The sequence below is a fragment of the Scyliorhinus torazame genome, chromosome 6, assembly GCF_047496885.1.
Source record: "Scyliorhinus torazame isolate Kashiwa2021f chromosome 6, sScyTor2.1, whole genome shotgun sequence".
NCBI classification, from domain to species: Eukaryota; Metazoa; Chordata; class Chondrichthyes; order Carcharhiniformes; family Scyliorhinidae; genus Scyliorhinus; species Scyliorhinus torazame.
In genome coordinates, this window is record NC_092712.1 from 24,305,883 (window position 1) to 24,333,351 (window position 27,469).

The window sequence follows — 27,469 nt, forward strand, 5'->3', positions numbered from 1 at the left end:
CCTAAGTGGAGTTTTATTGGGCGCGATTCTCCGGAACAATTTCTGAGTTCAGCACGGTAGCACAAGTGGCTAGCACTGTGGCTTCACAGCGCCAGGGTCCCAGGTCCGATTTCCCGCTGGGTCACTGTCTGTGTGGAGTCTGCACGTTCTCCCCATGTCTGCGTGGGTTTCCCCCGGGTGCTCCGGTTTCCTCCCACAGTCTAAAGACGTGCAGGTGGATTGGCCATGACAATGGCCCTCAGTGACCAAAAAGGTGAGGAGGGGTTATTGGGGTACAGGGATAGGGTGGAAGTGAGGGCTTAAGTGGGTCGGTGCAGACTCGATGGGCTGAATGGCCTCCTTCTGCACTGTATGTTCTATGTTCATTTGTGGCAGGTTTTTCAAGGAGTTTCCCGCCGGCCCTGCTGGCGAGTTTCCCCCCCCCCCTTGCTATTCAATGACACTTAGTTATTTTTCTGGGCCCAGGGGAGTTTCTCACCGGTTTAGCCCGCACTTAGAATTTATTTTAGCACCGGGGAGATGAACTCCGAGATCGGGCTGCCATTTTGAAAGTGTGCCCCGATCTCTAAGTGAGTTTGTGGGTCCGCCGGTGCCCCCCATCCATAGGCAATGTCACCCCCACACTCTTGGGCACTACTCCACATCCCCCAAGTGAGCACACCCTGCTATGACCCCCCTCCCCCCTTCTTCAGGCCCCTCCAAGCCTCCTTTCAGCACCCTATCCCTTCCAACCTCCCGGAGGCCCCTACTTAGCTGCCCTTCAAACCTCCCCTCCATCCTCATTTCATAGGCATGGCCTCCCTCGGCCCCTTACACTGCCATCCTGGTACGCAAGCAGTGCTCCTGCTGGCTTGGCAGTGCCATTCAGGCACCTTGCAGGGGGAGGGCCAGGGAGCCACCCTGCACTTAACCTGACCACCCAGGGGTCTCCGATGGCCCTGGAGACCCCATGGGTGCTGTTCCACATGTTCCACTAGAACCAAAAGACACAATCTCAGACTAAAAGGAACGGTCCTTCAAAACAGAGATGAGGAGGAATTTCTTCAGCCAGAGGGTGGTGAATCTGTGGAACTCTTTGCCGCAGAAGGCTGTGGAGGCCAAATCACTGAGTGTCTTTAAGACAGAGATAGATAGGTTCTTGATCAATAAGGGGATCAGGGGTTATGGGGAGAAGGCACGAGAATAGGAATGAGAAAAATATCAACCATGATTGAATGGCGGACCAGACTCGATGGGCCGAGTGGCTGAATTCTGCTCCTATGTCTTTTGGTGTGGACCAGTGCTCAACGATGCCTGGCTGCAGTCTCCCTGGGGAGGCCAGAGAATTGAGGTAGGCCTGTAGATCCTAGGCGGGTAGATCGGAAGTAGGTTTAAGACTGACTTCCATGAGCGTCTTTTGGCCCCACCCCTTTTGGGGCAAGTTCCAACTCCCATTCCTCACGGGACGTGGGTAAATCCCGCGAGGCATGGAGGCTGTCGGGAGGTCCGCTGGAGGGCTCTTCCAGGGTTCTCCGGCCACGTTGTACTCTTGCTCGAGTGCAAAGCGGCTAGAGAATCGGGGCCATTGTGTCATATTTGTGAAGGGAGGAAGGGGATATAGGCCTCCAGGAAGAGAGTTCAGAATCCTTGACACTTTCCCAAACCTGAGGATTGGGAGGGTTTTAGGATTCCATGAAAATAGTGACCAAAAATTGACAGATTAATTAGAATGTGAGAGTAAACGAGCCGGAGACATTAAAAAAACAGATTACAGAAGTTTTTTATAGGTATTGTCATGTTGGGTGTTCTGGTCTACAAACAGGTCAACACGGCTGGAGATGGTGTAACTCTATTTTATTTACAACTCAACTGTAATAACATACTGTAACTTTGGGTACGTGCATTACCAGCTTATCTGTGGACCCTGTCCTATCACTATCTAGGTGAGGCACTCAGCACATGGTGAATGTCTGAGAGGCAGGCTGTGAGCTCTGTGCTCTGAGCTGGCTGCTGTTAGAATGAGCGGGAACTCTGATGCCCCCTGTCTTTATAGTGCTTGTGCTCTCACTGGTGATTGGCTGCGATGTTGTGTATGCCGGTTGGTCCTACTGTATGTCCATCAGTGTGTGTGTGATTGCACCATGATATGCTGATGTATATCATGACAGGTATGTAAAAGGAAGAAATTTGTGAAATAAATATGGATCCCTTTAAAGGCAGAGACAAGAACAAGGAGGGAAGTAAGCTATTTGGCCGCTTGAGCCTGCGCCGCCATTCAGTAAGATAATGGCTGATCTAATCGTGACCTCAAATCCACATTCCTGCCATATAATCCTTGATTCCTTGTAGTTCTCACTCAGCCTTGAATGAAATGAAAATCGCTTATTGTCACAAGTAGGCTTCAAATGAAGTTACTGTGAAAAGCCCCTAGTCGCCACATTCCGGCGCCTGTTCGGGGAGGCTGGTATGGGAATTGAACCGTGTTGCTGGCCTGCCTTGGTCTGCTTTAAAAGCCAGCCCATTGATGTGGAGTTGGGGGATTTCTTTGAATACGTCCTCAACTATGATTGTCTCATGGTTTAGGAGTTCTTTGAAGTGTTCTCTCCATCGAAGTCTGTCTCTCAAAAGGGTTCCAACCTTACTCCATACTGGGTTGAAGTCTAGGTTGTTGGGTCCTTTGTTGCCTTGGTGGCACTGAGGAAACCCCTCGTGTCGGGCTCGTCGGCGAGGAGTTGCAACTCCTTAGCTTTCTCAGTCCACCATTGTTTTTTGATTTCAGTGGTTCTTCTTTGTAGCTCCGTCTTGGCTGTTTGATGAGCTCTCCTCTTTGCCTTGCAGGTTATGTTATTTTTGCCAGGTGTGGAGAGGTTTTCTCTTCATGTCGATGAGGCCTTGGATGGTGTGGTCCTTGTCGTTGAACCAATCTTGGTGTTTGCTGGTCTTGTTGCTGATGGTTTCTTCACACCCTGACATAATGACTGTCTTCAGCCTTTCCCAGTTTTCCTCCACTCCATTCGAATGGACACTTTGGAGATTTAGGCGAAGACATTGTTGGAGGTTCACTAGCATGCATGGCTCTTGAAGCCACTCAATGTTGATCTTCTTTCTGAGCTGTTTCTTCATCTTCCGCTGCTTCTGGTGGAATTTGGACATAGAGGAGCAGATGAGCAGCTGATCTGTCCAGCAGTCATCACCACTGGTCATCGCTGTGGTGATGAGGGCATCCTTTTGGTCACTAGATTGGACGATGATGGAGTCAATCATGTGCCAGTGCTTTTATCGTGGCTATCTCCAGGAAGTCTTGAACTTGTCTTTTTTGTGGAACAGTGTGTTAGTAATGACAAGCTGGTGTTCTGCACATTTGGTGAGCAGGAGAAATCCGTTGGAGTTGCAGTCCCCAACTCCTTCCTTTCTCATGGTTCCTTTCTAGATTTGGAAGTACTTTCCAACCCTGGCGTTGAAGTCCCCTAGGAACATGATCTCAGCCTCTTAAGAATGTTGGAAAGTAAGGTGTCCAGGGAGGAGTAGGAGTTTTCTTTGGACTCGTCATTTGCATCAAGGGTTGAGGTGTAGACACTCGCGATCGTTGCCTGCTGGTTCTTGGTACGTTATAGCAGAGAGTCATGAGGCGGTCATTGATGCCGAGAGGGAGCTCCGAAAGTCGGTTGCCGAGTTTGTTTTTGATGGTGAATCCAATTCCATGTGCCCTGGGCTGATCCTCGGAATTTCCACTCCAGATGTAGGTGCAACCACTGCCGTCTACCTTCAGCTGCCCTTTTCCTGCTCTTTGGGTCTTTTGCAGGGCAGCAACGTCAACCTTTAAAGTGCCTGAGCTCAAGGGTAGTTCTCCGTTCTGGTCAACTGTTTTGCCCATTATCCATGAGGGTTTGTGCATTCCAGGTTCCGAGATTGAGATTAACTCTGATTTTCTGACTGCAGGTCGATGAGCTGCTAGATGCAGTTTTCCAGCCAGGCTGGAGATGCAACAGGCAGTTTTTCAGGCTCCTTTTCTAATCCCTTCTCCATGCAGAGTGAGCAGAATGGATCCTGAAGAATGTTGCTCAGTCATGAGGAAAGCTGTCGAAACCCCTCCTGTTCCTATTAAAAGAGTGATACGACTGAATCAAACTCCACACCTACGTGCTGGTCCGAAGCTAGGGACTTCCAGATCTCTCGGACCTATCACTGCAGGGCTTATTTGTGTGTTGGTTTCCCTCTACGTAGGAGCATTGTGCGGGACTTCGGTTAATGTGGGAATGCCATTGCACATGGGTGGACACACGGTACTTGACAGAAGGTGGGCCCAATTCCTGTGGCAAGGGAACTTCGACACCTGGAGATTTTTCAGCTGCTGCAGCTGTAATCCGCCATCACAATGAGCATCTTCCTCCTGGTCCACTGTTGCGGACTTGTTTTGGATTGTGCTTTATTTGGTTCCTCCCACCGACATTATCGTCATGCGTGACCCTGCCAGGAGTTTAAGACACCCGACGGCATTACATTCGGGTTCAAGGGAGGGTTGAAGCCTCTTCAATATGACATGGTGGCAATCCAAGAAAAGGACGCTGGGTATGTCCACTAGGTAAATCATGAGAAACTGTTTCCATTCGAGAACAACAAGAAGCAGAGGTTCAAAATAATAGGCAAAAGGAGTAAAAATGCTGCGAGGAAACATTTTTTCGCGCCGAGGGTAATTGAAGTCTGGAACGAACTTCCTGAGATGGTGCTGAAGGCAGATTCGATTGTGCCATTCAAAGGGAATTGGGTTGCTATCTGAAAAGAGAGAATGTGCAAGGTTACAGGGATAAGGCAGGGGAGTGGGATGAGGTGGAATGCATTTTCAGAGTTGGGTTGAATGACCTCCTTCTGCACTGAAGGATCCTGTGAATAGTGTGGGAACGTAGAATTGATCTAGGAGCATCAACATGATCATATTACATGGCAGAGAAAGCTCAGTGGGCTTACTCGATCTCCTCTTTCCTATGTTATGTTTTCAGTTCTAAATAGAGACTGTACCTAATGTACTGAGTGCCATATATATTTATTCCACAGTGGTTTAATTCACACTTGTCATAATATACACCAGCATATCATGATGCAGACACACACACTGATGGACACACAGCAAGACCAATCAACACACACAACACCGCAGCCAATCACCAGTTAGAGCACACTCACTATAAAGACAGAGGGCACCAGTTTTCCCGCTCATTCGGGACGCAGCCTCTCAGAAGGATAGAGCTTTACAGCTTACAGCACAGATCTTCACCATGTGCTGAGTGCATTGACTGGTTAGGATAGGCATGGGTCTTTAGTTTAATCTAACATCGTGTTAACCCACAATGAAAGTATGTTCAACAGTTTCTAGCTTAATAAAATAGTGTTGTTCTATTTTAAGTGTTGGTAGCCTGTATGTGTTCCACGGATCCAAAGCACCCAACACATCATGGTACCAGTAGTTGGTAGTTGAGGGATGTTAGAACTTCTTAGACTTCTTAGATCTGCCTTCCACCAGCACACAGCCATCCTGCGAAATGGACAGCGTCCGCCCACCGCCGCCGCTCCGCATCACCGGTAACCTGGGGGCCAACTGGAAGATATTCAAACAACGCTTCCAGCTCTACCTTGAACCACAGACCGGGAAGCTGCCTCAGACACCAGGAAGATCGCTCTCTTCCTATCCACGGCCGGGGACCATGCCATCCACATTTTCTCTCTCGCCTTTGCTGATGGTGAAGATAAATCAAAATTCAAGACGGTCCTCCTTAAGTTTGACAGTCACTGCGTCATCGAGGTGAATGAAAGTTTTGAGCGCTATGTATTCCAACAGCGTTTGCAGGGTAAGGATGAACCTTTCCAGTTCTTTCTCACCCACCTCCGCATCCTTGCGCAGTCCTGTAATTACGGGTCCACCTCCGACTCCACGATACGCGACGAGATCGTTTTCGATGTTCAGTCGGACCTCCTACGCCAGCAGCTCCTCAAGTAAAGCAGCTCACCCTAGCGACCGCCATCGAAACCTGCGTGCTACATGAACACGCCACTAGTCGGTATTCCCACATCCAAGCGGCTGAAACGACGCGGCAAGGTCCCCACGAGGCAGAACGGGTCCAAGCAATCGAGCAACTCCAGGGCCTCAGCCTGGATGAGGGCGGCCATCTCGCGCGCTTTTCGCGGACTCACGCGCTTGTGCGCACCGAACAAGGGGACGGCGACGTCGACAAACTTACTCGCAGGTGCGCTCCACGTACGACCGCACCGCGCGGTGGCGCGGCGAACGTACTGACGCTACAACGTGCGGCAACTGTGGCTCCGCCCAATTAAATCTGCAATGTCCTGCCAAATCCCGACGATGCCTGCAATGTGGCAAACTTGGCCACTATGCTGCTTCATGCAGATCAGCTCAGCCTGCCAACTCTCGTCGCTCCAGCCAGCCTCGTAGGAATGTCCGGGCCATTCAACCCACGGTCACCGAGCCCGATTCGGACCTGCTACCCGATATTGACACCAAGGACCCGAAGGCGCCTTTTCCAGTTGGTATCATTACAAAAAACAGGGTGTCCCCGGAGCAAAGAATCCAGCCTCTATCGGTATACAGCATCGATCCGGACGATGAGTGATGTGCCACCCTTATGGTCAACCGGTCCCAAATACGATTCCGCCTGGACATTGGTGCCTCCGCCAATCTCATTGCGCGGTCTGACCTCCAAAGCCTTTGTGTCAAACCAGCCATCCTGCCATCAGCCTGCCAGCTATTAGATTATAATGGCAATGCTATTGCTGCCAGCGGCTCATGCCAACTTGAAGTGACGCACAGGTCACGCAAAGCCATCCTTCCCTTTGAAATCGTGGGCTCCTCGAAAGCCTCCCTGCTTGGCGCGCAGGCATGCAAGCTGTTGAACCTAGTTCAGAGAGTTCACTCTCTCTCCTGCTGACGCGTCTGCCTTTCAAGACACTGACTTCAGGGCGCAGCTCGACGCCATTATCAACCAGCACCACAACGTCTTCGAGGGCATGGGCACGCTACCGTACACCTACAAGATTTTATTAAAACCGAATGCCATGCCTGTGGTGCACGCACCTCGCAGGGTCCCAGTACCCCTTAAGGACCGCCTCAAGCAGCAGCTGCAGGACCTCCAGAACCAAGGAGTGATTTCCAAAGTCACGGAACCGACCGACTGGGTCAGTTCCATGGTATGTGTAAAAAAGCCTTCCGGCGAATTGAAAATTTGCATTGATCCAAAGGATCTAAATCGTAATATTATGAGAGAACACTCCAATTCCCAAGCGCGAAGAGCTCACATGTGAGATGGCTTGCGCCAAGCTCTTTACCAAACTCTCCGCCTCAAAAGGATTCTGGCAAATCCAACTCGATAAATCCAGCAGGAAACTCTGCACGTTTAACACCCCCTTTCAAAGATATTGTTACAACAGGATGCCGTTTGGGATCATCTCTGCATCAGAAGTGTTCCATAGGATTATAGAACAAATGATGGAAGGTATTGAAGGTGTTAGCGTCTATGTCGATGACATAATCATTTGGTCCACCACCCCGCAGGAGCATGTTAGTCGCCTCCAGCGCGTATTCAGACGTATACATGAGCATGGCCTCTGCCTCAACAGGGCCAAATGCTCTTTTGATCAGACAGAACTTAAGTTCCTCGGGGACCACATCTCCCAATTGGGTGTGCAGCCGGATGCGGACAAGGTAGCTGCCATCACAGCTATGAAAACACCAGAGGACAAGAAGGCGGTCCTCTGATTTCTGGGCATGGTCAATTTTTTAGGGAAATTCATCCCTAACCTCGCCTCTCATACCACGGCTCTCAGGAACCTGGTCAGGAAGACGACAGACTTCCAATGGCTCCCTGCCCGCGAACGCGAATGGAGGGAACTCGAGACAAAACTGACCACGGCCCCGGTCTTCTTTGATCCAGCAAAGGAGACCAAAATTTTGACCGATGCCAGTCAATCCGACATTGGGGCAGTGCTCCTTCAACGTGATGAGGCCTCATCATGGGCCCCCTTTGCATATGCGTCGCGTGCGATGACCCCCACGGAGCAGCGCTACGCGCAGGTAGAAAAGGAGTGCCTGGGCCTTCTGACCGCTGTTGTTAAATTTCACGATTATGTCTACGGACTTCCTCAATTCACCGTCGAGACTGACCATTGCCCGCTGGTCACTATAATACAGAAAGACTTGAACGACATGACGCCTCGCCTCCAGCGTATTCTTCTCAAGCTCCGGCGATACGACTTCCAGCTGGTGTACACCCCAGGCAAGGACCTCATCATTGCTGACGCTCTCTCCAGGGCAGTCAACACTCCGTGTGACCCAGCGGGATTTGTCTGCCAGGTTGACGCCCATGTGGCATTCGCGGCCTCCAATCTATCTGCCTCGGATGAACGCCTCGTCCAAATTCGCCGCGAGACGGCGGCTGACCCCTTGCTACAGCGTGTCATGCGCCACCTAACAGACGGGTGGCTCAAGGGCCAATGCCCTCAATTCTATAATGTCAGAGATGATCTGGCGGTAGTAGACTGGGTTCTTCTAAAACTGGACCGCATTGTCATCCCGCATAGCATGCGCCACTTGTCAAGGAACAACTACACGAGGGCCACCTTGGCGTGGAAAAGTGCCGCCGACGGACCCGAGAGGCAGTGTACTGGCCCGGCATTAATGAGGACATAGCCAACACAGTGCTCAACTGCCCCACTTGTCAGCGTTTCCAGCCGGCCCAACCATGTGAGACCTTGCAGCCCCATGAGTTGGTCACGTCACCATGGACCAAGGTGGGCATCGACCTGTTCCACGCGCTGGGTAGAGACTATGTCCTGATCGTGGACTACTTTTCGAATTACCCGGAGGTGATATGGTTGCACGACCTCACCTCGGCTGCAGTCATTCGTGCATGTAAAGAAACTTTTGCTCGACACGGCATCCCGCTCACCGTTATGTCGGATAATGGCCCCTGCTTCGCCAGCCAAGAATGGTCTAACTTTGCCAGGCAGTACAATTTTGCCCATGTGACGTCCACTCCCTTGTACCCCCAATCCAACGGCAAAGCAGAGAAGGGAGTACATATCATCAAACGGCTCCTATGCAAGGCTGCCGATGCTGGGTCTGATTTCTACCTTGCCTTGCTGGCCTGTCGCTCCGCCCCATGTCCACTGGCCTGTCGCCTGCCCAATTACTCATGAGTCGCACCCGGAGGACGACGGTGCAGTCCATCCATGTCCCAGATCTCGACCACGTTCCGGTCTTTCGCCGGATGCAGCTGTCTTGTGCACAGCACAAGGCGGCTCATGACTCCCATGCAGCTGATCTCCCTGCTCTGGCTCCAGATGACAACGTCCACGTCCATCTTCCGGATGGGGGCTGGTCTGCAACCGCTGTTGTCCTTCGGCAGGTCGCCCCCCCGCTCGTTCCTGGTTCGTCTACCGGATGGCCCTATTCTGCGCCGCAATTGACACGCCCTTCGTCTCGTTCCACGCTCACCACATGATCCTCCAGTGTCGCCTCGCCCCCCTGCTGACCCTGCCAAGGACTATGCAGAGCTCCCTGTCACTCTGCCTCCCCCTGACTTTGACGCAGTCCAGCCTGCTCCTGAACCGGCGGCTCTCGACCCACCCTTGAGGCGGTCAACCAGAATTTGTCACCCACCTCAGAGACTAAATTTATGAACTTTTCGAATTTATGGACTCTCTGAATTGTTTCGTTGCTTTGTTTGATCATTTCCCTGGTTTGTATATAGTGTTGATCTTGTTACTCTTGTTGCATACTGCTTCTCTGCACCAGGCACCTTCCCATGTAAATAGCTTAGTTCTCATGTACATAGTCCTGTAAATATGTCTTCGCATCCCACACGTAGTTCAGAACATTATCACCACACATTATTTATTGCCACACACATACATTTTTTTATAAAAGGGGGATGTCATAATACACACCAGCATATCATGGTGCAGACACACACACTGATGGACACCAGCAAGACCAATCAACACCACAGCCAATCACCAGTTAGAGCACACTCACTATAAAGACAGAGGGCACTAGTTTTCCCGCTCATTCGGGATGCAGCCTCTCAGAAGGATAGAGCTTTACAGCTTACAGCACAGATCTTCACCATGTGCTGAGTGCATTGACTGGTTAGGATAGGCATGGGTCTTTAGTTTAATCTAACATCGTGTTAACCCACAGTGAAAGTATGTTCAACAGTTTCTAGCTTAATAAAATAGTGTTGTTCTGTTTTAAGTGTTGGTAGCCTGTATGTGTTCCACGGATCCAAAGCACCCAACACATCAACACTTATGTTGGATGCAGTGTGACTTCACTGCGGGAGGGGAAGCATAATTCTCACTGCTAGCAGGGATGGTCCTTCCTTTGAAATGTTTTTTATTTGCTAATTTTCTCCCCTCAGGGCTGCTTCAGAGGGCATTGACCTCTACTGGGGTCCGATTTGACAGGTTCAGGCTTCCCGCTTAAGGTACCTCAGTGTTATCCCTGTGAAGGCACAGTGTGTGTTGGTGGGCCGTTCCACCCAAGCAGCAATACTGCCAAAGCTGATCTTGCCCTCACTTGGTGTCTAGCATTTTCGTTCGCCATTGCAAGTGCACTTTTCAGCCGGGTGAGAGCACGTCACTGAACAGCAGTAGGGTGTGGGAACGATGGCAGGTTCTCTGTCACCCCTCAACATATGCAGTGTGCACACTGTCACCTTGGCTGAGATGAAGCAACTAAGCACTGACTGTAAACCTTTTTAACCAGCCTGTCCCAGAAACTCCTGGCTAAGACTTGCTGAGCTGGTGGGGGAACAAAATATTTTTGAAATAAATGATTTTTCTTCCCTCTCACTAGAATAATGTTGTGACATATTTGATCAGATTTTGCGACCATTTGTAATATGGGTGCAAGTTAACATTGTGTCTGATTCAGGAGATTCAGATTCACCAACATCCTCCCAGTTGGTCCTCACTTGAAGTTGTGGTTGTATTCCTGAAAACCACAACTTTGAGTGAAATGACTTTAACTGAAAAATTCCCATGGAAATTGATGTTAAACTGTAGTTCAGTTCTGTAGGGCATTCCTTTTCAGAAAGAAACCAATATTAAAACATGATACCTTCCTAATTGAAATATATTGCAATGCTATTGTTGGAGAGGACAGTGTGAAACAGATTGGTAAGCTCGAGGAAATACTTGTTAGGAAGGAAGATGTGTTGGGCATTTTGAAAAACTTGAGGATAGACAAGTCCCCCGGGCCTGACGGGATATATCCAAGGATTCTATGGGAAGCAAGAGATGAAATTGCAGAGCCGTTGGCAATTATCTTTTCGTCCTCACTGTCAACAGGGGTGGTACCAGGGGATTGGAGAGTGGCGAATGTTGTGCCCCTGTTCAAAAAAGGGACTTGGGATAACCCTGGGAATTACAGGCCAGTTAGTCTTACTTCGGTGGTAGGCAAAGTAATGGAAAGGGTACTGAAGGATAGGATTTCTGAGCATCTGGAAAGACACTGCTTGATTAGGGATAGTCAGCACGGATTTCTGAGGGGTAGGTCTTGCCTTACAAGTCTTATTGAATTCTTTGAGGAGGTGACCAAGCATGTGGATGAAGGTAAAGCAGTGGATGTAGTGTACATGGATTTTAGTAAGGCATTTGATAAGGTTCCCCATGGTAGGCTTCTGCAGAAAGTAAGGAGGCATGGGATAGTGGGAAATTTGGCCAGTTGGATAACGAACTGGCTAACCGATAGAAGTCAGAGAGTGGTGGTGGATGGCAAATATTCAGCCTGGATCCCAGTTACCAGTGGCGTACCGCAGGGATCAGTTCTGGGTCCTCTGCTGTTTGTGATTTTCATTAATGACTTGGATGAGGGAGTTGAAGGGTGGGTCAGTAAATTTGCAGACGATACGAAGATTGGTGGAGTTGTGGATGGTAAGGAGGGCTGTTGTCGGCTGCAAAGAGACATAGATAGGATGCAGAGCTGGGCTGAGAAGTGGCAGATGGAGTTTAACCCTGAAAAGTGTGAGGTTGTCCATTTTGGAAGGACAAATATGAATGCGGAATACAGGGTTAACGGTAGAGTTCTTGGCAATGTGGAGGAGCAGAGAGATCTTGGGGTCTATGTTCATTCATCTTTGAAAGTTGCCACTCAAGTGGATAGAGCTGTGAAGAAGGCCTATGGTGTGCTCGCGTTCATTAACAGAGGGATTGAATTTAAGAGCCGTGAGGTGATGATGCAGCTGTACAAAACTTTGGTAAGGCCACATTTGGAGTACTGTGTACAGTTCTGGTCGCCTCATTTTAGAAAGGATGTGGAAGCTTTGGAAAAGGTGCAAAGGAGATTTACCAGGATGTTGCCTGGAATGGAGAGTAGGTCTTACGAGGAAAGGTTGAGGGTGCTAGGCCTTTTTTCATTAGAACGGAGAAGGATGAGGGGCGACTTGATAGAGGTTTATAAGATGATCAGGGGAATAGATAGAGTAGACAGTCAGAGACTTTTTCCCCGGGTGGAACAAACCATTACGAGGGGACATAAATTTAAGGTGAAAGGTGGAAGATATAGGAGGGATATCAGAGGTAGGTTCTTTACCCAGAGAGTAGTGGGGGCATGGAATGCACTGCCTGTGGAAGTAGTTGAGTCAGAAACATTAGGGACATTAGCAGCTATTGGATAAGTACATGGATTACGGTAAAATGATATAGTGTAGATTTATTTGTTCTTCAGGGCAGCACGGTAGCATTGTGGATAGCACAATTGCTTCACAGCTCCAGGGTCCCAGGTTCGATTCCGGCTTGGATCACTGTCTGTGCGGAGTCTGCACATCCTCCCCGTGTCTGCGTGGGTTTCCTCCGGGTGCTCCGGTTTCCTCCCACAGTCCAAAGATGTGCAGGTTAGGTGGATTGGCCATGATAAATTGCCCTTAGTGTCCAAAATTGCCCTTGGTGTTGGGTGGAGGTGTTGAGTTTGGGTAGGGGGCTCTTTCCAAGAGCCGGTGCAGACTCAAAGGGCCGAATGGCCTCCTTCTGCACTGTAAATTCAATGATAATCTATGATTAATCTAGGACAAAGGTTCGGCACAACATCGTGGGCCGAAGGGCCTGTTCTGTGCTGTATTTTCTATGTTCTATATGCTACATTGGTAAACAAAATAACTCTTAAAGTAAGTTTAAAAATGGGGAGAGGCTTCACCCCAGACTCTAGGTTTCGGCCTCCTTCTCCCCTATCCCCGGGTTACGGCTTCCTCCTCCTTTAAATCACATCTGGATCTTCAATGGGAACCCAGGTCTGGGAAGAGGGAAGCGACGAGAGGGTGGGTTCGAGATTGGGAGCTGTGATGAGAGGGTGGACCGGTGAGGTGTGCAGAGGCCACAACTCTGAAGTTGGCCAGCAGGAAGATGCTGCTCTAAAATGGCGCCAATTGGGCGGCACAGTAGCACAGTGGTTAGCACTGTTGCTTCACAGCGCCAGAGTCTCGGGTTCAATTCCCGTCTTGGGCCAGTGTCTGTTCTCCCCGTGTCTGCTCCGGGTTTCCTGCGGGCGCTCCGGTTTCCCCCTCACAAGTTCCGAAAAACGTGCAGGTTAGGTGAATTGGACATTCTGAATTCTCCCTCTGTGTACCCCAACAGGCGCCGGAGTGTGGCAACTAGGGGATTTTCCAGGTAACTTCATTGCAGTGTTAATGTAAGTCTACTTGTGACAATAAAGATTGTTATTATATTCTTACATGGGAAAGAATATTAAAACAAAACTTAGAACACTCAATGAGATTACAGGCCTTACCGGTGTTTAAGCGAAACAACTTTAAATGAGGACTTACTTTACTTTCATCCATTGTATCCAGTTGGCATGAATTTGAAATTTGTGCACTTAATATTATTCCTGATGACTTTTCTTGTTGAACTACCTTAATCTGACTGAGTTTCAACATCTGTCACAATATTACTCTGCAGAAGTTTTTCAAAGAAAAATATTGCGTGATGGAAGATTGAACAAGCCCCACTTCAGAGATCTAAAATTCCAGTCTGACGCTCTTAGTGCCGAGGGAGTCCTGAATTGTCAGAAGTCTGTCAGTCTGGATGTTTGCCTCCTCGGGTGGACACAGAAGGTCTCGAGATGTTATTATGTAACGATCCCAATGCTCTGCCTGCTCTTATCCTTGAATTAACACCTAAAACAGATTATCAATGCATCAATCTCATCGCTGTTGTGGCATCTTGCTGCGCTCTTTGGCCGTGCCGTATCCTAAATTGCAACAGTGACTAAATTTCACAAGTACTTCATTGGCTGAAAAATGCTTTGGGATGTTCTAAGGTCACGAGAGGCATTATATACATGGAGGTCTTTTCACGCCAGTCAGTCAGCCTTGAGGTTCAGGTGACCAATGAACCTATGCAGTTTGAACTCCTTATAGATTACTGCCTTGTAATCTACCATATTTTGTGTTTAGCCTTTGCGCAATGGGAAAGTTCTCCCAGGACTTTACCAGTACTGTTTAATGTGTTGTGTCACCTATCCGGTTTGGTTTTGTCCTTTGTCATCTGTGGGTGAGTTGAGAAAACACTTGCCAGGAAATTGGAACAGGCCTGGGTTTGAATCCCTACTCCAGGGTTTGAGCAGCACAATCTGTGTTGACACTGCAGTGCAGTAATGACGGAGTGCTTCACTGTCTGAGGTGTTGTCTTTCAGATGAAACGTTAAACCGAGAATTCCATTGCCTGCTTGGCTGGATGTAAAAGATCCTATCGCATTGTTTCGCAGAAGAGCAGGGGGTCCTCCCAGGGCCCTGGCCAATACTTAGCCCTCAATCCATACCACAAAAAGAACAGATTATCTGGCAATTACCACATTGGTGTTTGTGGGATCTTGCTGTGTGCAAATTGGCTGCTGTATTTCCTACACTATAGCAGTGACTACACTTCAAAGTACTTTTTGGGCTGTGAAGTGCTTTGTGACCTCCAGTGACCATGAAAGGCAACTCTTTTTCTCATTTCCCCCTTCCACTCCCTACATTGACATTACACCTTACCATTGTGGATAGACAATGGCAAACATTCAAGGAACGCATGGAGGACCCCTAATCCTGTCTGATGCAAAAGCAAAGGGGGTAAGAGGGCCAATCCATGGCTTACAAAGGAAATTAGAAATAGTATTTGATACAAGGAAGAAGCAAACAGATTGGCCAAGAAAAATAATAGGTCTAAGGATTGGGAGCAGTTTAGAATTCAGCAAAGAAGGGCAAAGGGATTGGTTAAGAAGGGGAAAGTTCCTTCTTTATTCACAATATATATTAATGATTTGGATGAGGGAACAAAATGTAACATCTCAAAGTTTGCAGATGATACCAAATTAGGTGGGAGGGTGAATTGTTACGAGGATGCAGGGATCCTACAGCAAGATCTGGACAGGTTGGGCGAGTGGGCAAACCAATGGCAGATGCGGTATAATTTGGATATGTGTGAGGTTATTCATTTTGGAAGCAAAATCAGGAAGGCAGATTACTACCTGAATGGTTGTAAATTGGGAGAGGGGAGTGTGCAGCGGGACATGGGTGTCCTTGTGCACCATTCGCTGAAGGTAAGCATGCAGGTGCAGCCAATGGTAACGAAGGCTAATGGTATGTTGGCCTTCATTGCGAGAGGTTTTGAGTATAGAAGCAGGGATGTGTTGTACAGGGCCTTCGTGAGGCCACACTTGGAGTATTGTGTGCAGTTTTAGTCTCCTTCCCTGAGGAAGGATGTTCTTGCTCTCGAGGGAGTGCCGCGAAGGTTTACCAGACTGATCCCAGGGATGGCGGGACTGCCCTACGAGGAGAGATTGACTAGGTTGGAATTGTTCTCGCTAGACAGGGTGGATGCAGGGAAGATGTTACCAATGATGGGTGTGTCCAGAACCAGGGGTCACAGCCTGAGGATTCAGGGTAAACCATTTCAGACAGAGATAAGGAGACATTTCTTCACCCAAAGAGTGGTGAGCCTGTGGAATTCTTTACCACAGGACGTAATTGATGCTAAAACTTTGAATATATTCAAGAGGCGGCTGGATATAGCACTTGGGGAGAATGGGACCAAAGGCTATGGGGAGAAAGCAGGATTAGGCTATTGAGTTGGATGGTCAGCCATGATCGTGACGAATGGCGGAGCAGGCTCGAAGGGCCAAAAGGCCTCCTCCTGCTCCTATCTTCTATGTATCTATGTATTGCCTCTCACCAACATGAACCCACTTGAGAATAGGAGTTCTGATTCTGATAAATCAAGAACAAATCTCAATACATTCACCTTCAGTTAAAGAACAGAATGAAATCAAAGTAGTTCCTGTGTTGACTATTATATCAGATCAGTCATAATCTCATTGAATGGCAGAACAGGCTTGATGGGCCGAATGGCCTACTTTTGTTCCTATGTCATATGGTCATACGGTGCTGAGGATGATGTTGGCAAAGCTGACTTTGTTGTCTGTCCGAAAGTAATGGTACTGGGCCTTCTTGAATGGCCGATGGTGCTCCCACTGTGGAGTTAGGTGGGGAATTCCATGTCACGTGTGGCCATATTTGGTATATTACTGTATTTAGTCAAAGGTAAAAAGTCTTTGCATCTGATGAAAGGATTAATTGTAATAGTTGCGGAAAAAATGTCGTGGCAATTAATAACTTAATAACTTTATGAAATTAATGTTCTTTCAGGTCTTACGACATGCAACTGGAAACTGAAACAGAAAGTGCTTCGACATGGTAAGAGAAAATCCCCCCCCCCCCTCCCCCAACTTCCAGGAATGAACTGTATATTACAATTCACAATGCTTGGAATGATCTCTTTTGATCAGCAGGTTATTGTTAAGTGTAATGGTGCAATGTATAGACAGTGTTGGCTGTGTGAGTTATCTGACCTTGGCTGGAATGATGCCTTTAGCTATAATGACCGTAGGCTGGAATTGGGTCAGGTGTTCAATCCTACTCTCGCAAGCACGGATATTTACCACCTGTGATTGGTCATTGCTGAGTACCAGGCGACGGTTAAATAACCCAGCCACCACTGCTTGAGTAAAAATATCAGGCAGTGGGGAAAATGTGGGTAAATTGGGTTGAGGCACAGATGGATATGATCTAATTGAATGACAAAGCAGGCTCAAGGGACCTTCTTCTATGGTCCTGTGTGCAATACCAGGGGTCAAATATGAACCTTTCATACTGTAATTAACTCACTTCATTGACAAGCCCCCTTGTATCCTCCTACTGTTCAGGTGATGAAATAGTAAACATAGCTGTGAGACTGCATTAGCTGGGATATAAACTAAGCATCGGGTTTATCAAAAGCAGAATCGGACAGGACCAAGAAATCAATACTGCATGATTCATTTGATTAAGAATGTGTATCTACACCTCTTTACGTACAAGAATAATGGTTGTGAAACTGTAGCAATTATTTTGTTAATACAAACCTAGACCAATCTGACATGAAACTTATACAAGAGGCTTGAAAGGGTTGTTCTTGTGTCCAAATCCACATGGGAACAGGTGGGGAAGAACTGGCAGTGTTCTGCCGCACATGTGCGATCGCAGAGGCAGATGGGATTGGAAATTCTGTGGAAAATTGTGTTAAATTGAGAGCAAGAACGGTGAACATGGGTTCAAATGAATAAAAAGCAAATTTCAGACTAAAGTCAGGAAGTTTTTACCACAATGAATGACAGTGAATAGCTCTCAGTGGAGGAAGAAACTCTGGAGTTTGAGAACTAATTAGATGCTGGAATGGGGTGAAAATTCACATATTCCCGAGTGGATGAGCCAAAGAGGGATACTTCATCTGAAACTCATCATCTTGTGATTTATCCTTTGTACCTTTCCTGAAGTTCAAAACTGGAATACAGGGAGCTGACAGGGTGTCTTCCTTAATTGAAGCTCATGCAATCATTCCTGAATTACAACCAAATACCAGACCAAAGCCCGTTGAAACATGTGATTTGAACCCTTGTCCTGGAATCAATCAATTTAAAGCAAAGCAAGTGGTCTGTGAGGAGCTTCCACATGCTTTGCCATAAGTGCAAAAGAAGAATGCCTTTGAAGTGCCATTTTGCATACTAGACAGCGCTGTGTATCGTCTTCAACCAAGCAAGAACAAATCAGCTGGGAGACGAGCAGCTGGACAGCTCGCAACAGGCAGTAATAGAATTTAAAATTACTAGCCTCTTTCTCATCAATTGATATTAAAAATATATAGACTGTATGATTTGAAACGCAACATACCTGTTATTCCCTCCACTGCCAGCAAATTTCATCACATTCAATCCACTTACATTAAACACTCTGTTATGAATTGCTTTTGAGTTTAGTTGTTTGCCCTCCCCACTCCCCCATCCGCCATACAAAATGTCAGTCATCAGTCAACGAGTGGAAAAAAAACACACGTGTATGATAGCTGAAGTATCTGGTCTGAGTTCCCCGCAGCTTCATTTCCTAAAGAGCTCCCTTCAGGCCCCGCCCAAGACAACCCTCCTGCTAAAGCCGTACGTTTATTCGCTGCTTAACATTTACCAGCCCAATGCAGCTGACCACCATATTGTCATTTTTAAATCAGTGCCGCATACGTTCAATCTAACCTCCGGTTGCTGCCCTCTAATCTTTAGGCATTTCTGGCAAGATTGATTTATTCGTGAGTTAAGCGACGAGTATACCAATGAATGACAAGGAAATTCTCATTGGAACTGTTACAAGTATATTCCTGTATTGATAGTTTTTTATTGGGTATCAAGGGAGTTAACCTCAATGGAGTCTAAGTACAGATCAGTCATCTAATTGAAAACAGGCTTGTGGGGCTGAATGGCCGACCATTAATAATAATCTTTATTATTGTCACAAGTAGGCTTACGTTAACACTGCAATGTAGGTGCTGCGAAAATTCCCTAGTTGCTACACTCCGGCACCTGTTCGGGTACACAGAGGGAGAATTCAGAATGTCCAACTCACCTAATAAGCACGTCTTTCGGGACTTGTGGGAGAAAACCGGAGCACCCAGAGGAAACCCACGCAGACAAGGGGAGAACGTGCAGACTCCGCACGGACAGTGACCCGAGTGGGAATCGAACCTGTGATCCTGGCGCTGTGAAGCAACAGTGCTAACCACTGTGCTACCGTGCTGCCCAAGAATGTTCCTCTGAACCTAAATTCCCACTCCACTCTGGGGGGATCTGACAACTGTGGCCATGAGGGATTTTGCACTTTTCACAATGCTGCAGCATTTTGAGCGACCCTCGCTGTCTCAACAAAAGAACATTCAAAATAAAAGCAGGAGTAGGCCCCTCCAGCCTGATCCATCGCCATTCAGTATGGTCATGGCTGATCTGACATTGGTCCCAACTCACCATAACCCTTGACACCCCCCTCAGTCACAAGATGTTTATCTTGGTGTTGAATCTATCCTGTGTCTCCTGCCGATTTGCAGCATCATCCACCTCGCTCCAGTAGAGCTGCCAGCTGAACATTTCTGCAAACTCTTGTATTGTGCCACCCACTTCACTGGGCTCCCAGAGGTGCTGCTTAATTGGTTGCCTCCAGGAAGATTTCGAGCAATTTCCCACCACAATCCCTTCTGGGTTCCCAACCCAAATTGGGATCACGGCACACCTGGGAAAATCCAGCCCTTTGACTCCTTTTTTTCCCCACACACATGCCTTCTGGGAACCTCAGCTGTGGCCATTATTTAATTATTGAGTATTGGAAGTGTGGTGGTATGTATTAGGGGTAATACGGTACACCACGTGTCGACGGGCTATTGGTGGAGGGATGCCAGGTCCTGATAGGATCTGCCACCTACTGGACTCCACCCGGAAATGCCGGTATAAGAACCCAGTTTTTCCCTCCATTTCCCTCAGCAGCTGCATTCTGTAACCACGCTGCTGGGGATAAAGTTCTGCTTAATAAAGCCTTCAATTGACATTACCTCAACCTGCCTCACGTCATATTGACGGTGCTACAGGAAGTGAATAGCAAGGGCTGTTTGACAGTAGGAGGCGAACTCTGCTCCCATCATCCTCACAGTTACACTTCGACATGTGCCCTGAATGATAACCTGAATGGGAACCCTGGTTAATATTTCCCCATCTAATCTGGACACTGAGGCAAATTGCAGCCCTGTACTGCTTGCCCTGTTGAAAATCCTCTAACCTGGAACCCTTTTTCCTGGCCTGTACTGCCTACCTTAACTGGGCCATTAATAGATTCCACCTATTCTTTCATTTGTAAATCCCTTGCCTCAAATTATTTGTTTCTTTTTTTGTGTAAAGATGATTTGCCAACATCATGTATTGTCATGATTAAGCTCTTTAATGTTAGCTGATGTTCCGTGAGAGGGGAGATTGATTGTGGGTGAATTAGCATTGTTATTGACTTGGAGGTCACCATTTAATTGCAGTTATTCAGGAGTTCCTGGCCTCACGCTGTTTTTACGAACATCTTTGTGCTCTTACTCCTTTGCGTATGAGATGATCTGTGTGCCATTTTCTTATAATCCTTTAAATGATTGAGCTGGAGGTAAGAGCCATGAGGGTGACTCACTGCCCTGATATCATGTTTGTCTTCTGTGTGGAGAGACCAGAGCCACTGCCGTCCCTTTCCCCTGTGAGACCGACCAGAGCCACTGCTGTCCCTTTCCCCTGTGTGAGAGACCAGAGCCACTGCCGTCCCTTTCCCCTGTGTGAGAGACCAGAGCCACTGCCATCCCTTTCCCCTGTGTGAGAGTCCAGAGCCACTGCCGTCCCTTTGCCCTGTGTGAGAGTCCAGAGCCACTGACGTCCCTTTCCCCTGTGAGACAGACCAGAGCCACTGCCATCCCTTTCCCCTGTGTGAGAGTCCAGAGCCACTGCCGTCCCTTTGCCCTGTGTGAGAGTCCAGAGCCACTGCCGTCCCTTTCCCCTGTGTGAGAGACCAGAGCCACTGCCGTCCCTTTGCCCTGTGTGAGAGTTCAGAACCACTGCCGTCCCTTTCCCCTGTGTGAGAGACCAGAGCCACTGCCGTCCCTTTCCCCTGTGTGAGAGACCAGAGCCACTGCCGTCCCTTTCCCCTGTGTGAGTGACCAGAGCCACTGCCGTCCCTTTCCCTTGTGTGAGAGTCCAGAGTCGCTGCAGTCCCTTTCTCCTGTGTGAGAGACGAGCCACTGCAGTCCCTTTCCCTTGTGTGAGAGACCAGAGCCACTGCAGTCCCTTTCCTCTGTGTGAGAGACCAGAGCCACTGCCGTCCCTTTCCCCTATGTGAGAGACCAGAGTCACTGCAGTCCCTTTCCCCTGTGTGAGAGTCCAGAGCCACTGCCATCCCTATCCCTTGTGTGAGAGACCAGAGCCACTGCCGTCCCTTTCCCCTTTGTGGGGAGTCCAGAGCCACTGCTGTCCTTTTCCCCTATGTGAGAGACCAGAGCCACTGCCGTCCCTTTCTCCTGTGTGAGAGACCAGAGTCACTGCAGTCCCTTTCCCCTGTGTGAGAGACCAGAACCACTGCCGTCCCTTTCCCCTGTGTGAGAGACCAGAGCCACTGCCGTCCCTTTCCCCTGTGTGAGAGACCAGAGCCACTGCCGTCCCTTTCCCTTATGTGAGAGACCAGAGTCACTGCAGTCCCTTTCCCCTGTGTGGGGAGTCCAGAGTCACTGCCGTCACTTTCCCCTATGTGAGAGACCAGAGCCACTGCCGTCCCTTTCTCCTGTGTGAGAGACCAGAGTCACTGCAGTCCCTTTCCCCTGTGTGAGAGACCAGAGCCACTGCCGTCACTTTCCCCTATGTGAGAGACCAGAGTCACTGCAGTCCCTTTCCCCTGTGTGAGAGACCAGAGCCACTGCCGTTACTTTCCCCTATGTGAGAGACCAGAGTCACTGCAGTCCCTTTCCCCTGTGTGGGGAGTCCAGAGTCACTGCCGTCCCTTTCCCCTGTGTGAGAGACCAGAGCCACTGCCGTCCCTTTCCCCTGTGTGAGAGACCAGAGCCACTGCCGTCCCTTTCCCCTGTGTGGAGAGACCAGAGCCACTGCAGTCCCTTTCTCCTGTGTGAGAGTCCAGAGCCACTGCAGTCCCTTTCCCAGGTGTGAGAGTCCAGAGTCACTGCCGTCCCTTTCCCCTGTGTGAGAGACCAGAGCCACTGCCGTCCCTTCCCCCTGTGTGGAGAGTCCAGAGCAACTGCCGTCCATTTCCCCTGTGTGAGAGACCAGAGCCACTGCCGTCCCTTTCCCCTATGTGAGAGACCAGAGTCACTGCAGTACCTTTCCCCTGTGTGGGGAGTCCAGAGTCACTGCCGTCCCTTTCCCCTGTGTGAGAGACCAGAGCCACTGCCGTCACTATCCCCTATGTGAGAGACCAGAGTTACTGCCGTCCCTTTCCCCTGTGTGTGGGAGTCCAGAGTCACTGCCGTCCCTTTCCCCTGTGTGAGAGACCAGAGCCACTGCCGTCCCTTTCCCCTGTGTGAGAGACCAGAGCCACTGCCGTCCCTTTCCCCTGGGTGAGAGACCAGAGCCACTGCTGTCCCTTTCCCCTGTGTGGAGAGACCAGAGCCACTGCAGTCCCTTACCCCTGTGTGGGGAGACCAGAGCCACTGCCGTCCCTTTCTCCTGTGTGAGAGACCAGAGTCACTGCCGTCCCTTTCCCATGTGTGAGAGACCAGAGTCACTGCCGTCCCATTCCCCTGTTTGGGGAGACCAGAGCCACTGCCGTCTCTTTCCCCTGTTTGGGGAGACCAGAGCCACTGCCGTCCCTATCCCCTGTGTGGGGAGTCCAGAGTCACTGCCGTCCCTTTCCCCTGTGTGAGAGACCAGAGCCACTGCCGTCCCTTTCCCCTTTGTGGGGAGTCCAGAGTCACTGCTGTCCTTTTCCCCTGTGTGAGAGACCAGAGCCACTGCCGTCCCTTTCCCCTGTGTGAGAGACCAGAGCCACTGCCGTCCCTTTCCCCTGTGTGAGAATCCAGAGTCACTGCCGTCCCTTTCCCCTGTGTGAGAGACCAGAGCCACTGCCGTCCCTTTCCCCTGTGTGAGAGACCAGAGCCACTGCCGTCCCTTTCCCCTGTGTGAGAGTCCAGAGCACCTGCTGTCCCTTTCCCCTGTGTGAGAGACCAGAGTCACTGCCGTCCCTTTCCCCTGTGTGAGAGTCCAGAGCCACTGCCGTCCCTTTCCCCTGTGTGAGAGACCAGAGCCACTGCCGTCCCTTTCCCCTGTGTGAGAGACCAGAGCCACTGCCGTTCCTTTCCCCTGTGTGAGAGTCCAGAGCCACTGCCGTCCCTTTCCCCTGTGTGAGAGTCCAGAGCCACTGCCGTCCCTTTCCCCTGTGTGGGGAGACCAGAGCCACTGCCGTCCCTTTCCCCTGTGTGGGGAGACCAGAGCCACTGCCGTCCCTTTCCCCTGTGTGTGAGTCCAGAGCCACTGCCGTCCCTTTCCCCTGTGTGAGAGTCCAGAGCCACTGCCGTCCCTTTCCCCCGTGTGAGAGACCAGAGCCACTGCCGTCCCTTTCCCCTGTGTGAGAGTCCGGAGCCACTGCCCGTCCCTTTCCCCTGAGTGGGGAGACCAGAGTCACTGCCGTCCCTTTCCCCTGTGTGAGAGACCAGAGCCACTGCTGTCCCTTTCCCCTGTGTGAGAGACCAGAGTCACTGCAGTCCCTTTCTCCTGTGTGACAGTCCAGAGCCACTGCCATCCCTGTGCCCTGTGTGAGAGTCCAGAGCCACTGCCCGTCCCTTTCCCCTGAGTGGGGAGACCAGAGCCACTGGCGTCCCTTTCCCCTGTGTGAGAGACCAGAGTCACTGCCGTCCCTTCCTCCTGTGTGAGAGTCCAGAGTCACTGCCGTCCCTTTCCCCTGTGTGAGAGTCCAGAGCCACTGCCGTCCCTTTCCCCTGTGTGAGAGACCAGAGTCACTGCCATCCCTTTCCCCTGTGCGAGAGTCCAGAACCACTACAGTCCCTTTCCCCCGTGTGAGAGACCTGAGTCACTGCAGTCCCTTTCCCCTGTGTGAGAGACCAGAGTCACTGCCATCCCTTTCCCCTGTGTGAGAGACCAGAACCACTGAAGTCCTTTTCCCCCGTGTGAGAGACCAGAGTCACTACAGTCCCTTTCCCCTGTGTGAGAGACCAGAGTCACTGCAGTCCCTTTCTCCTGTGTGAGAGACAAGAGCCACTGCAGTCCCTTTCCCCTGTGTGAGAGACCAGAGCCACTGCCGTCACTTTCCCCTATGTGAGAGACCAGAGTCACTGCAGTCCCTTTCCCCTGTGTGAGAGACCAGAGCCACTGCCGTTACTTTCCCCTATGTGAGAGACCAGAGTCACTGCAGTCCCTTTCCCCCGTGTGGGGAGTCCAGAGTCACTGCCGTCACTTTCCCCTATGTGAGAGACCAGAGCCACTGCCGTCCCTTTCTCCTGTGTGAGAGACCAGAGTCACTGCAGTCCCTTTCCCCTGTGTGAGAGACCAGAGCCACTGCCGTCACTTTCCCCTATGTGAGAGACCAGAGTCACTGCAGTCCCTTTCCCCTGTGTGAGAGACCAGAGCCACTGCCGTTACTTTCCCCTATGTGAGAGACCAGAGTCACTGCAGTCCCTTTCCCCTGTGTGGGGAGTCCAGAGTCACTGCCGTCCCTTTCCCCTGTGTGAGAGACCAGAGCCACTGCCGTCCCTTTCCCCTGTGTGAGAGACCAGAGCCACTGCCGTCCCTTTCCCCTGTGTGGAGAGACCAGAGCCACTGCAGTCCCTTTCTCCTGTGTGAGAGTCCAGAGCCACTGCAGTCCCTTTCCCAGGTGTGAGAGTCCAGAGTCACTGCCGTCCCTTTCCCCTGTGTGAGAGACCAGAGCCACTGCCGTCCCTTCCCCCTGTGTGGAGAGTCCAGAGCAACTGCCGTCCATTTCCCCTGTGTGAGAGACCAGAGCCACTGCCATCCCTTTCCCCTATGTGAGAGACCAGAGTCACTGCAGTACCTTTCCCCTGTGTGGGGAGTCCAGAGTCACTGCCGTCCCTTTCCCCTGTGTGAGAGACCAGAGCCACTGCCGTCACTATCCCCTATGTGAGAGACCAGAGTTACTGCCGTCCCTTTCCCCTGTGTGTGGGAGTCCAGAGTCACTGCCGTCCCTTTCCCCTGTGTGAGAGACCAGAGCCACTGCCGTCCCTTTCCCCTGTGTGAGAGACCAGAGCCACTGCCGTCCCTTTCCCCTGGGTGAGAGACCAGAGCCACTGCTGTCCCTTTCCCCTGTGTGGAGAGACCAGAGCCACTGCAGTCCCTTACCCCTGTGTGGGGAGACCAGAGCCACTGCCGTCCCTTTCTCCTGTGTGAGAGACCAGAGTCACTGCCGTCCCTTTCCCATGTGTGAGAGACCAGAGTCACTGCCGTCCCATTCCCCTGTTTGGGGAGACCAGAGCCACTGCCGTCTCTTTCCCCTGTTTGGGGAGACCAGAGCCACTGCCGTCCCTATCCCCTGTGTGGGGAGTCCAGAGTCACTGCCGTCCCTTTCCCCTGTGTGAGAGACCAGAGCCACTGCCGTCCCTTTCCCCTTTGTGGGGAGTCCAGAGTCACTGCTGTCCTTTTCCCCTGTGTGAGAGACCAGAGCCACTGCCGTCCCTTTCCCCTGTGTGAGAGACCAGAGCCACTGCCGTCCCTTTCCCCTGCGTGAGAATCCAGAGTCACTGCCGTCCCTTTCCCCTGTGTGAGAGACCAGAGCCACTGCCGTCCCTTTCCCCTGTGTGAGAGACCAGAGCCACTGCCGTCCCTTTCCCCTGTGAGACCGACCAGAGCCACTGCTGTCCCTTTCCCCTGTGTGAGAGACCAGAGCCACTGCCGTCCCTTTCCCCTGTGTGAGAGACCAGAGCCACTGCCATCCCTTTCCCCTGTGTGAGAGTCCAGAGCCACTGCCGTCCCTTTGCCCTGTGTGAGAGTCCAGAGCCACTGCCGTCCCTTTCCCCTGTGAGACAGACCAGAGCCACTGCCATCCCTTTCCCCTGTGTGAGAGTCCAGAGCCACTGCCGTCCCTTTGCCCTGTGTGAGAGTCCAGAGCCACTGCCGTCCCTTTCCCCTGTGTGAGAGACCAGAGCCACTGCCGTCCCTTTGCCCTGTGTGAGAGTCCAGAACCACTGCCGTCCCTTTCCCCTGTGTGAGAGACCAGAGCCACTGCCGTCCCTTTCCCCTGTGTGAGAGACCAGAGCCACTGCCGTCCCTTTCCCCTGTGTGAGTGACCAGAGCCACTGCCGTCCCTTTCCCTTGTGTGAGAGTCCATAGTCGCTGCAGTCCCTTTCTCCTGTGTGAGAGACGAGCCACTGCAGTCCCTTTCCCTTGTGTGAGAGACCAGAGCCACTGCAGTCCCTTTCCTCTGTGTGAGAGACCAGAGCCACTGCCGTCCCTTTCCCCTATGTGAGAGACCAGAGTCACTGCAGTCCCTTTCCCCTGTGTGAGAGTCCAGAGCCACTGCCATCCCTATCCCTTGTGTGAGAGACCAGAGTCACTGCAGTCCCTTTCCCCTGTGTGGGGAGTCCAGAGTCACTGCCGTCACTTTCCCCTATGTGAGAGACCAGAGCCACTGCCGTCCCTTTCTCCTGTGTGAGAGACCAGAGTCACTGCAGTCCCTTTCCCCTGTGTGAGAGACCAGAGCCACTGCCGTCACTTTCCCCTATGTGAGAGACCAGAGTCACTGCAGTCCCTTTCCCCTGTGTGAGAGACCAGAGCCACTGCCGTTACTTTCCCCTATGTGAGAGACCAGAGTCACTGCAGTCCCTTTCCCCTGTGTGGGGAGTCCAGAGTCACTGCCGTCCCTTTCCCCTGTGTGAGAGACCAGAGCCACTGCCGTCCCTTTCCCCTGTGTGAGAGACCAGAGCCACTGCCGTCCCTTTCCCCTGTGTGGAGAGACCAGAGCCACTGCAGTCCCTTTCTCCTGTGTGAGAGTCCAGAGCCACTGCAGTCCCTTTCCCAGGTGTGAGAGTCCAGAGCAACTGCCGTCCATTTCCCCTGTGTGAGAGACCAGAGCCACTGCCGTCCCTTTCCCCTATGTGAGAGACCAGAGTCACTGCAGTACCTTTCCCCTGTGTGGGGAGTCCAGAGTCACTGCCGTCCCTTTCCCCTGTGTGAGAGACCAGAGCCACTGCCGTCACTATCCCCTATGTGAGAGACCAGAGTTACTGCCGTCCCTTTCCCCTGTGTGTGGGAGTCCAGAGTCACTGCCGTCCCTTTCCCCTGTGTGAGAGACCAGAGCCACTGCCGTCCCTTTCCCCTGTGTGAGAGACCAGAGCCACTGCCGTCCCTTTCCCCTGGGTGAGAGACCAGAGCCACTGCTGTCCCTTTCCCCTGTGTGGAGAGACCAGAGCCACTGCAGTCCCTTACCCCTGTGTGGGGAGACCAGAGCCACTGCCGTCCCTTTCTCCTGTGTGAGAGATCAGAGTCACTGCCGTCCCTTTCCCATGTGTGAGAGACCAGAGTCACTGCCGTCCCATTCCCCTGTTTGGGGAGACCAGAGCCACTGCCGTCTCTTTCCCCTGTTTGGGGAGACCAGAGCCACTG

At 50.8% G+C, this 27,469-nt stretch overlaps 1 protein-coding gene across 4 annotated transcripts in view; it reads left to right on the forward strand.

Annotated features, from left to right (window-relative positions):
- arhgap39 (Rho GTPase activating protein 39) overlaps window positions 1–27,469 on the forward strand; it is a 753,810-nt gene that overhangs the window by 229,628 nt on the left and 496,713 nt on the right. For all 4 annotated transcript variants that reach the window (XM_072508028.1, XM_072508029.1, XM_072508030.1 and 1 more), the window contains one exon: window positions 16,671–16,718. In XM_072508028.1, the coding sequence (XP_072364129.1) occupies window positions 16,671–16,718 (48 nt within the window). The remainder of the gene's footprint in view (window positions 1–16,670; window positions 16,719–27,469) is intronic.